General features: G+C 38.6%; 1 protein-coding gene across 2 annotated transcripts in view; it reads right to left on the bottom strand.

Annotated features, from left to right (window-relative positions):
* TMOD3 (tropomodulin 3) overlaps window positions 1-12712 on the bottom strand; it is an 81812-nt gene that overhangs the window by 3612 nt on the left and 65488 nt on the right. For both annotated transcript variants that reach the window (XM_045059302.1, XM_003987135.5), the window contains exons 6-9: window positions 9072-9202; window positions 7337-7444; window positions 4420-4563; window positions 3327-3471 (exon numbers count right to left, since the gene is read on the bottom strand). In XM_045059302.1, coding sequence (XP_044915237.1) covers window positions 3327-3471; window positions 4420-4563; window positions 7337-7444; window positions 9072-9202 — 528 coding nt within the window. The remainder of the gene's footprint in view (window positions 1-3326; window positions 3472-4419; window positions 4564-7336; window positions 7445-9071; window positions 9203-12712) is intronic.

Raw genomic sequence — 12712 nt, forward strand, 5'->3', positions numbered from 1 at the left:
AGGCTCCGCACCATTAGCACAGAGCCCAATGAGGGGCTCGAACTCACAAACCATGAGATCATGACCTGAGTTGAGATCAAGAGTTGGATGCCTTAACCAACTAGCCATCAAGGTGCCCCAAACATTTTTGTCATTTTAAAGGTAAATGACTTGCTACTATTTCCCAAATTTTCTTTCTAGGGTCTCCTACAAAATGAACCAGGCTCTGACAAAACAACAAATACAAAGTAATGAAAGTCTCAGATCCTGGTAATGTGGTATAAGGTCACATGAGGGTACCATAATAAACTTTGGCCACCAAAGTGGTCAACTAATTCAGTGGATGGTGTACAGAAAGGCGCATATATCTCAGGAGTTCCCAGCCTCTTCACAGACTGATGACCCCAAACCATTAGGCTGTACTCAGTAACAGTAGGACAGAGTCCTTAGGCAGACATGCAAGTGATGTGCATAAAAGCTTGTCTAGCTACTGGCTGGGTGCTAGCTAGAAAGTAAAAACCAGGAGATAAAAAGTATCAAGTTCCCATGAACATTTTTATACTTAAATAATTAAGTACACCCCGGGCTCTAATTTTAGTTCATGTTAATGAAAAGCAGGTTTCCTGTGTTTACTGAAATACTAAGGGAAAAAATCAAATAGAGACTTGAGTCCTCAAATACAAACCTAATTCATATATATAGATCTCTGAAAAACAGAAATATCGAAAGGTAAATCAGATTAACTCTTTAGGGTAGAACATTTCCAAGAAAAATTTGAATTGCAGCAGGGTTTGGATGTTATTGGCAGACCATTTATGATGTTAAAATGCATGTTATAGGGGCTCTTGGGTTACCCAGTTGGTTGAGCATCTGACTCTTGAATTTGACTCAGGTCATGATCCCAGGATCATGGGATCAAGCCCTGTATGTGGCTCCTTGATGAGTGTGGAGCCTGCTTCAGATTCTCTCTCTCTGCCCCTCCCCCCACCCACTCACATGCTTGCTCTCTCTCAAAATAATGTAAAATAAAATAAAATGCATGTTATTAAAAAATACATGTTGTAAATAAGATCTAAGACAAAGTGGAGCAAACAAGAAAGGAAGAAAATTAATTATGTGGTCAGCTAGTGTAAGGACAGTAATAGGAGACTCAAAGTTCAATCATATATTGCAACATATACCATATAATCTCTTTGCTGCTACAGCTAGGACACTTCTTAGCTGGAGAGATGGGAGTAGGTAAGAGTATTTGGATGAACAGAAAATAATAAGAAAAGATTATCAAAATCAACACTAAAGATCTGATACAGCCCGATTTGCAAGATGAAGAAAAACAATATGCCCAAGAGATTGTGTGTATGTTTCAAGTTTTGTTCTTTGGCATCTCTTTCTGGTGGCTACATAATTAGATTGCATATCAGAGCACATGTCTTTATGCTGGCAGCCTTGATCTGTGGGCAGCAATCAACGCAGGGCTCTAAAAAGAAAGCTGCGGGTGCTAGGAGCACATAAAGTGCAAGATGGGCCCAAGAGCCATTTCCGACTCTTCCTTGGCGCCTACTTGTTACAAGCAGATCCTCGGCTCAGCCTCTAGACAAGAGGCTTATAAATTTGGCCCTATTAACAATTCTTTGGCAATTTCTTTCCAAAACCTACTCCACTAATACAGGTTCTCAATACTCTATGATCCATCAATTGCAAATAAGTTCTAACCTCATATCCTATCTCTGGAAGAGTAAATAGTTATTTTTTGAAGTATCATTTTAATCATGTATTTGGTGGCCTATAATGGCTCTCCAATGCCTCCCACAAAAAATCCAAAGAAATGAAGTTTCTTCCCATGTAATTTTAGTGCCTTCTACTAGCATTCCCTCTTAATCTGCTGACATCACTTTTTATTCTGTTCGCTTTAAGCAGCAAGTACTTATTGAAGAATTATTCTCAAGGCAGCATCCTGCAACGAGAGTCAGTTTTCAAACTCTACAAGCTGTCCTCAGTATATAAATAACTCGCTTGATCCCAAATCTGGGTTTTTATCCGTGCAATTCCCCCACTCCAGGAATGTCCTTATTCTCATTTCATGTCTCAAAATCTGGCTTGGATCAGAATGCAACAGCATGAGGTGGGGGTCTAGAGAGCTACCAACACAAAGCTGTCTGCTTTCTCTCAGTTCTGCTTCACGTCAGACCACACCTTCAACATGACCTCCTCATCTCTATTACACGTGGCCCCCGGCACCTACTCACCTGCACAATGTCAACTGAAAGCAGCCTAGGAAATAGTTTTTATGTGTTCTCTCATCTTTTGGTATATTGTTGATTCTTGATGTAATTAGCGTGACTTTGCAAATTACACTGAGAATCAACAGTATACCAAACACACCAATTTCCTAAAATGCAAGAGGCTAAAATCTTCTATGGGAAACTAAGTCATTGAAGGACAGAAAGGGTTTGGACTAATACTCTTCAAAGTAATTTGGGTTGAGGGAAGGAGGCTGTAACATTTTCTGCATTTAAAGAATGCAAACTCAAATATGGTTGAAGCTTAAAAGAACTGCCTCACTTTGAAGTGCTATTCGGTTTAGGAAATGTTATTTTATCTCTTGTCTAAGTACCTCTTTAAAAAATCTTTCAGTGACAAACACAAAAGGTTCAATTTTTGGAAACATGTAGAAACAAAATTATAAGCATCATATTCTTTAATTCAGCCTTGGCCAGAACACTTGCATCAAACAGAAGCACAAGCCTCAGCAGTATTTCAATGGGAACCAGGAAAAAAAAAAAGGGCAACGTCTGACATTGACTGATGTACACTGCGAGAGGACAACCTGCCCGGTAATGGCTGTGTCAGGGAGACTGGTAAGGACAGCCAACACTTGTGTGCCACACACTATAAAACTTGCATCAAAACTAGAATTACTCCATATTTTATCATGTAAAACTGGATTTCTGTCTAGGCCTGTTTGATAAAAAGGGCAAAAAACTTTCCTGTCATGTTGAAATCTTTAATCAGGAGGTGGCTTGTAACAGAGAACAAAATATTTGTTACAGGTAGCATTTATTATGTTTCTCGTAGAAAACCGTTCACTTAAAGCTGTGAAATATTTGTAAGCAGACCCACTAACCCAATAATCACTACAACTGCACTTAAACTGAACTCTACTTCAATCAATATAAAAAGGCTTGTGCAGATTTAAAAAACAAAGGCCAAGTAATTTGTGCAGATTTAAAAAACAAAGTCCAAGTAATCTGTGTTAACATTTTTTTTTTAAAGTAAAAAAATGTTCCTCTAATACAGTAGCTTAATGATATAATTCAGAAATTTGATTTGAAATGCATATGTCTTACCTAAGTCATTGTTTTTTGTTATAGCATTAGCTGCCCTGGTTCGGGGTCCCTGCTGTGTAAACTGATAACCAAATTTAAGGATATTTGTATTTTCCTCAAGCATGTTGGCGATTTCCAATTCCACAGCTGTCCCCAACTGCTGCCTCTGGAATAATTAAAAATAAAGAACAGTATTAATAAACTAATTTAAAATATTTTTCGAGGTAAATCAAGACTAAGATATTCAGGTACATGCTGATTCTGTTGGTCTTTTTAAGTTTTCCCAATTCTTACAATATACATAAATAAGATAAACAAATCTTAAAGTTCAGTATATGATCATACAGACATCAAAAAATGAAGATTACCAAAACAAGATACCACTTCATACCCATTATTACAGGATGACTATAATCAAAAAGACAATAATAAGTGCTGGCAAGAATGTGGAAAAATTGGGAACCTCACACATGCTGGCACAAATGTAAAATGGTGCAGTCGCTGTGGAAAACAACATGGCCATTCCTCAGAAAGTTAAACACAGCGTTACCACTTGACCTCGCAATTCCACTCCTAGGTATATGTCCATGAGAAATGAAAACCTATGTTCATATAAAAACCTGTATACGAATGTTCGTATCAATATTCCTAACGTTCAAAAGGTAGAAATAACCCAAATAGATTATTCAGCCATAAAGATTAACTACTGATACATATTACAACATGGATGAACCTGCAGAATATTTTGCTAAGTGAAAGACAGTAGACACAAAAGACCATATACTATATAATTCCATTTATATGAATTGTCCAAAATAGGTAAATGTGTAGAGACAGAAAGTGAATTAGTGATTGCCAGGGGCCGGTGGGAGGGGTGATGAAAATGTTCTGGAATTAGTGGTGATGGCTGCACAACTCTATAAATATGCTCAAAACCCATACTAAAAATACTAAGTTAACATTCTGGATGCTTCAAATGTCTTCGTCTCCTTTCAGGCCACCACCTTCCCACAAGACTGCCCCAAAGCCTTCCTCCCACCCACCTCCTAAACCCCCAGCCCCTACACAGCAGAGTGGGCTGGAGATCCCACAGTTATCGCTGTAGAACACTGACCTGATTGTCAATCTTGAGCTCTGCCAGGGTTTCATTATCTCTCAAAGCATCAATCAGTGCTAGAATCCCAGCTCCTGTAATAAAGTTGGACTCCATATTTAAGCTCTTCAAATTTTTGTTCACTCTCAGCATATCTGCAAAAGCCTAGAAATTAAAGAAAGTATTTGAAGATAAAAATTGACAGCGTCTATCACATATTATACCTACTATAAACAAATACACTAATTAACAGAACAGCTTTGATGTTTCTCATTAGGTTGTTTTATCTTGACACACTACCTCACAGGCTTCACATGTATCTACTTTTCACAAGTACCCTGTCACAATATTTAGATTTGTCACTGTTGGTAATATTCTCTGCTGCTGTTCACACTGTTATGTTCATTCACACCCTACTCCTTGCTTCTTTCCCCTGTGTCTCTCAGTTTCTCTCAGTTTCTGGGTAGGACTAACTTCATCGAGGTCTCTTTGGAACAACTTTTCTTACTTAGGTCCTACTGCAGTTAGGTTACTGTGTCACCAAAGGAGGATAAATTGTGGATTGCTTTTCAGGGCAGAGACCAGAAGGGATGCCTAAGGCAGAAGGCCAGAAAAGCTCACAGATAAGCAGAACTTAAAGTCAAGTTAAAACAACAGGCAAGAGGGGGCAGACAGAACTTGGGACAGGTATCTATTTCACTTTTGACACTACATAAAAAAGCTGGCTTTGTGGGGCGCCTGGGTGGCGCAGTCAGTTAAGCGTCCGACTTCAGCCAGGTCACGATCTCACGGTCCGTGAGTTCGAGCCCCACGTCGGGCTCTGGGCTGATGGCTCAGAGCCTGGAGCCTGTTTCCGATTCTGTGTCTCCCTCTCTCTCTGCCCCTCGCCCGTTCATGCTCTGTCTCTCTCTCTGTCCCAAAAATAAATAAACGTTGAAAAAAAAAAAAAAAAAGCTGGCTTTGAGATGGGAAAGATGGATGTGGGCAGCTCAGTGAGGAGACTATTGCAACAATCCAGGTGAGAGAGAAGATGGTGGCTAAGACTGACCAAGGTGGTAGTTGAGAAAGGGGTGAGAAGTAGTTGGATTCTGGAATATTTTGAAGACAAGGCTGGATATACATTTAAGGTGGTGAGAAAGGGAAGTCAAGGAAGACTCCATTTCTTTCTGTCTTAAGCAAATGAAAGAGTGAAGTTGTCATTTAGTGAGACAGGAATCAGTGGGAAAGGAGCATGTGTGGGAGGGAAGTCAGGAGTTCAGTTTGGGACTATTTGGGATGTCTGTTAGACATCCAAGCAAACTGTTAAGTAAGTAGGTGGACATGAGTATGGAGTTCAGGACAGAGGCACCAACAGGGGATAATAACACTGGAAGTCAGCAGCATATATAGAAAATACACAGCAAAGAAACAGAGTGACATCAACTAGAAAGTGAGTGTAGACAGAGAAAAGAAAAGGGCCCAGGACTGAGCCCTGGGTCATTCCAATCCTTAGAGGTTGGGGAGATAAGGAGCAACCAGCATAGGGACCAGAGAAGGGATGTTCAATGAGGAGGGAGGAGAATCAAAGGGAGTGATGGCCTCAAAGCCAAGTGAAGAAAAAGGTTCATACCTTAACCCAGGAATGCAAGGTTGATTTAATATGCAAAAGTTCATCAATATAATATACCAGATTAATAGAGTAAAGGACAAAAACCACATGATCATCTCAATAGACACATTGAAAGCAGTTGATGAAATCCAACACTGTAGATCCATGAATGAAATCCTCTGCAGATGTCAAAAGAAAGGTCTAGAACTTTATGCAGTGATATGAAAAGATCTCTAAGATATACTGTTGAGTGAAAAATTAAGTTGCAAAACAGCATATATTGCATGACTTCATTATGTTTTTAAAAATTATAGAAAATTGGGGCGGCTGGGTGACTTAGTTGAGCATCTGACTCTTGATTTCAGCTCAGGTCATGATCCCAGGGTCGTGGGATGGAGCACCATGTTGGGCTCTGTACTGAGCATGGAGCCTGCTTAAGATTCTCTCTCTTTCTCTCTCTCTCCCCCCCACTTGCCTGTTTGCACTCTAAGAATAAAAAATAAAATAAAATTGAAAAATTATAGAAAAGAAATACAGGTGGGAATGCAAGCTGGTGCAGCCACTCTGGAAAACAGTATGGAGGTTCCTCAAAAAACTAAAAATACAACTACCCTACGACCCAGCAATTGCACTACTAGGCATTTATCCACGGGATACAGGGTGTGCTGTTTCAAAGGGACACATGCACCCCCATGTTTATAGCAGCACTATCAACAATAGCCAAAGTATGGAAAGAGCCCAAATGTCCATCGATAGATGAATGGATAAAGAAGATACCACATTTTCTTTGGAGTGTTACTCGGCAATCAATAAGAATGAAATCTTGCCATTTGCAACTACATGGATGGAACTGGAGGGTACTATGCTAAGTGAAATTAGAGAATGACAAAAATCATATGACTTCACTCATATGAGGACTTTAAGAGACAAAACAGATGAACATAAGGGAAGGAAAACAAAAATAATATAAAAACAGGGAAGGGGACAAAAAAGAGACTCATAAATATGGAGAACAAACTGAGGGTCACTGGAGGAGTTGTGAGATGGGGGGATGGGCTAAATGGATAAGGGGCACTAAGGAGTCTATTCCTGAAATAATTGTTGCACCATATGCTAACTAATTTGGATGTAAACTTTAAAAAATAAAAAATGAAATTAAATAAATCAAATTATTTAAAAAAAAGAAAAGAAATACAGGAACAAACCCATAAAATAGATTATGTACTGCTTAATAGCTAAATATCAACTGAAAAAAGAGTAAGTCATGTTCATAAAATCAGTTTAGCCATCTCTGTAACATACGCTTGTATATAGCCATCATTTCAATATTATCAGTAGTAGCTTACTTACAGCAGCAACAGGGTCATTGCTCCGGGTGGCTGCAAGACTGAAATATTTCACATGTGTGTTGGTTTCCAAAGCTTTTGCAAAATCTTTTAGAGTTGGAATTGGGATATTCTTGAAAGACAATATGTGAAATATTACATTTTAGTTTTCAAGAAATTCAGTCTATTAATCAAATATATTTGTACTTTTTTTTTAAGTTAAATGTACTCAAATTATATACACATAGCATTTAGTCTACAAATGAAAACAAACAACCTCCTTCATATCTATGTGATTTCTCTCTTATGGTACATCTGCACAAACGGTTTATCTAGAGCAGAGTATATATCATTATTTCTCTAGCATTTAAAGAAATTTCCATTATTCTACACTTAACTATTTGGATTATAGGAAGTCAACACCTTAGTATTCAAAATGGATCCACTTTTCTACAGAGAGAGAGAGAGGTCACTTAGTTTAAGCTACAAGGCATTAAGTGAGATTAATCTTACACTACCTGAAATGTGGAAAGACAGACTTCTAGAAGGCACTAATTTCTCCCTTTAGTACCAAGACTACAATTCCCTGTAGCCTGGTTATTTTTTGACCATTACTGTTGATTTAGGATGTGAGGATTTTTTTTTAATTAAAATTAGTGATCAACTAGAAATGTTAGCTTTTTCCAAGGCTTTCCTTTTTTTGCTCAGAGGAAGGAACAGCTGCTAAAGGAACAGAAAGGTCTTATTCTCTAGCTTCTTATAATTACCAGATGCTCCCACAGCCCTCAAAAGACATAAAATGAGGAACTAAAAAAATAATAAAATAAAAAGGAATTCTTAATGTAGCTCTTATACAATGACCATTACTCTAGAGATAATTTGAATTTACTCTTCATAAATTTAATTATCCCTAGGCCCTCCTACCTCATTTCTCCTTTACTCCAAGGAAGAGCTACATTTTTAACAACTCAGTAAGATCCCAGAAAGCCTACTTCTAGGTGTCTACTCAAGAGAAATGAAAACATGTTCGCATGTTCATTATGTGTTTAATGGCTTTATTATAATCATCCCAAACCAGAGAGAATCCACAGGTCTATCAACTGGTGAATGGATAAACAAACTGCAGCACATCCACGCAACAGAATACTGCTCAACAAACTGATACATCCAATCACAGAGATGAATCTCAAATGCAATATGCTAAGTGAAAGAAGCCAGACTCAAAAGACTACATACTATATGATTTCATTTGTAATGCATTCTGGAGAAGGCAAAATGATAGGGAAAGAAAACATATCAGTTGCTGTCAGGGGCTAGAGCTGGGGGCAGAAAATGATGACAAAGGGGAGTAACATGTTCTACATCTGTGGTGGTGGTGATCTTACAACTTATGTATTTGTCAAACTCACTGGACCTGTACATGAAATAGCGAGAGTTTCACTATATATCAATTATACCTCAAGAAACCTGATTAAAAAAAAAAAAAAAAAGAACCCAAAAGACTAAAAAACTCTTTTTACTTTGAGAGCCAGAGAGATTTATGCTGACAGTCTGTAGGGTTTACAGGTTTACATGCTACTCTTTAAAAAGCAAGTCAGAAAAATATTACACCTTAAGCTCTAGGAATCTAAGCATACTGTTAGGACCAAAAACTTTACCTTTAAGTAGAAAGAATTACACTATATCAAAACTGCCCAAACTCTCATCCTACAGCTGACTCAAAGCAATTAAAAACTTTATTAGTTGCTTAGCATACCTACCTTTATATTATTCAAATTGACTTCAACAAGACGAACATCATTTTCTTTAATTCTCTTTAAAGTCTCTTCAACATCGGTTGGATTTGGTGGCTCATCAAATACTGGAAGAATCTTTTCACCTTTCACCACATCTGTAGTAACAAATGAAAAGAGTAAGTGTCTTATTGGCTGATACTATTACAGTGAATTCATATATGAACTTGATCACACACACATACATGCACGTTCAATAGAACTAACCAGAAAGTTCCCCCCACAATTTCTAAATGATCCGTTATGTGTTGACACATATTTAAAGCACTCAAATAAAATGTTATCCTCTTGTATTGTTTTCTCTGAGATTTAATTAGTAATTACTGTAAAAGCAGTAAGAATCACAGACTTGAAGAAACATAGCCTCGGTGAAAAGAGTAAAGTGAAGGAAGGATACATGACCTCTTTCTCTTATGAGGAGTACTACACCTGGGGAAAGGGGGAGGACGAGCAGGAACAGGGAATGGGGAGACAGAGAAGCAATGGTATACAGAAGAGCTACTGAGACAGAAATCCCCCAAATTACTGCCCTCCTTCACTTCTATCCCCCAATCCTTCAACATGTATACTATACCCACACACATAGCCAAAATACAACTATGCAAAGTTGAAAGAGGATATAAAAGCCTTGAATCTTCTAATGAGATCTAAGTGCACTTTGATGTGTGTGTAAAGGTCTATGAACACGTGTAACAGGCAAACTTTTATGGATAAATTTTCTGGGGAGAAAACCTACAGCATCAGATTCACAAAGAGTCAAGTGACATAGAAAGATTGACAAGGTCACTGTCTGGCTTAGTTCTTCCTTTCTGCCTTCCTCTAGCTTTTTGTAGCAAAACTCATCTTAAGACAAAGTATACTGAATAAATTCTTCTTCTTTCAAAATACCACACACATATACACATAGCATCCTGAGGAGATCAACTTAGATGATGGTCTGAAAATTATTTTCCTGAGGAGAGTTGAAACATCTGGGTGTATCTAGACTGGACATATATATTAAAAGGAAGTATGCACATTGTTTTCAGATTTATCCTGTAGAAGGAGAAGAGAGAATTTCAAGTTGTTCTGAAAGGCTGGGTTAGAACAGGTGTAGGTTGCCAGGAGGCAGAATATGGTTCAATACAAGGACCAGCTTCCTATCAGAGCTCTGCTAAAAGGACAGAATGGGCTCCCTCTCACATAAGTTCAGCAAGGTAATCTTCTCCAAGACTATAAATCAAGGGGGCTGGAGAAAAAAGATTTCTTACCATAAAGAAAATTAAGTTCTATCTCAATTCTAAACTTTATAAAACCAAAATATTTCTTTCTTAATTCCACAGAATATATGTGTTTAAAAAGCTTTACTTCTGAATAAAGTAATGGATCCAATAAATGGAATGCTGAAACTATTAAGAAAGGCTCATGGGAGACTTTAAAATGGATGGATCAGGAGGCACCTGAGTGGCTCAGTCGGTTAAGCATCCGACCTTGATCTCAACTCAGGTCCTGATCTCAGGGTTGTGAATTCAAGCCCCATGCTGGGTTCCACACTGGGTGTGGAGCCTACTTAAAAATTTTTTAAAAAGGGATGGATCAGGCTGCTAACATGTGAACACAATGATGACTTTTGGCACATTCCCCAAAGAGGAATGACCAGACTTGATATACGATTCAATTACCACTTAGGAAGCATTCTTGCCCCAAAAAACAAAAACCAAAAAGCTGCACATACGCCTCTAGAAAATAATAGTTTTCAGAAACATAGAAGACAGAGAAATATGTAAAATGATACCACAAGGGGAAGATGGTGATGGAGTAGGAGGACCCTAGGTTCGCCTCATCCAATAAGTACAATTGGGTAACTCTCAGATCATCCTAAATACCCCAGAAATCAACCTGAAGACTAGCAGAACAAATCACAAGTAAAGGTAGAAAAGAGGCAGACTGAAGAAGGTAGGAAGGGTGAAGACACAGTTGGGGAGAGAAATGGATTTGTGGCCTCTGTGGTAGGGAGGGAGCTGTAATCAGGGAGAAGGATGAGAGGCAGACTAGCACTCAGGAAGGAGTACAGGATAAATGGGTCCCACAAGCAACTGGCTTGGAAGGTGAGTGGGCCCGAATTTCATGAGTTCTTGCAACCAGTGGGGCTTAAGGCCTGGAGTTTTAAAGGTCAGTGTGCTTGGCTGTGGGAGACCTCGGAGGATATTGAGGCTGCTGGAGAGAAGACAGGCGAACAGCCTGTGGACATACAGCGTGGAAACAACAATCTGAAGGGCGCCTGGGACATACAGTGGGGAGGTTAGTTGCCTCATCTCAGATTGTGTCCCAGAGAAGCAGCATTCATGGACCTCTTCATAAAACCATTACCCTTAAGAAAAGGACACACAGCTGACTTTCCTAACACAGAGAAACAGGCAGAGAGACTTAGACAAAATGAGAAGACAGAGGAATCTGTCCCAAATGAAAGAACAGGGCAAGAACATGGCCAGAGATCTAACCAAAACAGATATAAGTAACATGTCTGATGGAGAATTTAAAGTAATGACCATAATACTCACTGGGTTTGAGAAAACAGTGGAGGACATCAGTGAGACCATTACCACAGAGAAAGGGAATAACACACCAGAGATAAAGGGCTCAAAAAAAGAAATGAAAGACAGGCCTGAAGGAAAGAACAGGATGGAAGAAGCAGAGGAATGAATTAATGACCTAGAAGACAAAGTAATGGAGAGTAATCAAACTGAACAAAAGAAAGAAAAAATAATTATGCTTATGCAAAACGAAAATAGATGTAGGGAATGCAGTGACTCCATCAAACATAGTAACATTCATATTATAGGAGTCCCAGAAGTAGAAGAGAGAAAAAGGGGCAGAGAATTTATCTGAAGAAATGATAGCTGAAAACTTCCCTAATCTGGAGAAGGAAACACATATCCACATCAGGAGGAACTGAGATCCCTCAACAAAATCACCAAAGAATTTCCACACCAAGACACATTGTGATTAAAATGGAAAAAAATGTTAATAAAGAAAAACCATTAAAAACAGCAAGACAAAAGAAGACAGTTACAATACAAAAGAAACCCGATAAGGCTATCAGAATTTTTCAGCAGAAACTATCCAAGCCAGAAGGGAGTGCCATGATATATTCAAAGTGCTGAATGGGAAAAACCTGTAGCCAAGAATACTCAATCCAGCAAGGCTATCATTCAGAATACAAGGAGAGGGGTGCCTGTGTGGCTTAGTTGGTTAAGCGTCCAACCGTTATTTCGGCACAGGTGGTGATCTCGTGGTTCGTGAGTTGAGGCCCCACATTATGATCTGTGCTGACAGTGTGGAGCCCATGTCAGATCCTCTGTCTCCCTCTCTCTCTGCCCCTTCCCAGCTTGTGCGCGCTCTCTCTCTCTCTCTCAAAAATAAATATATTAAAAAAATGTTAAGAATAGGAGAAATAAAGTTTCCCAGACAAACACTTAAAGGAGTTCATGACCACTAAACCTTCCCAGCAAGATATATTAAAGGGGACTCTTTGAGTGGAAAAGAAAGACCAAAAGTGACAATATGAAGGTAGGAAACACAGAAGCAGTAAAAATGAATATTTCTGTAAAAAATGAGTCAACGAATTC

This window comes from Felis catus, chromosome B3, assembly GCF_018350175.1.
Source record: "Felis catus isolate Fca126 chromosome B3, F.catus_Fca126_mat1.0, whole genome shotgun sequence".
NCBI classification, from domain to species: Eukaryota; Metazoa; Chordata; class Mammalia; order Carnivora; family Felidae; genus Felis; species Felis catus.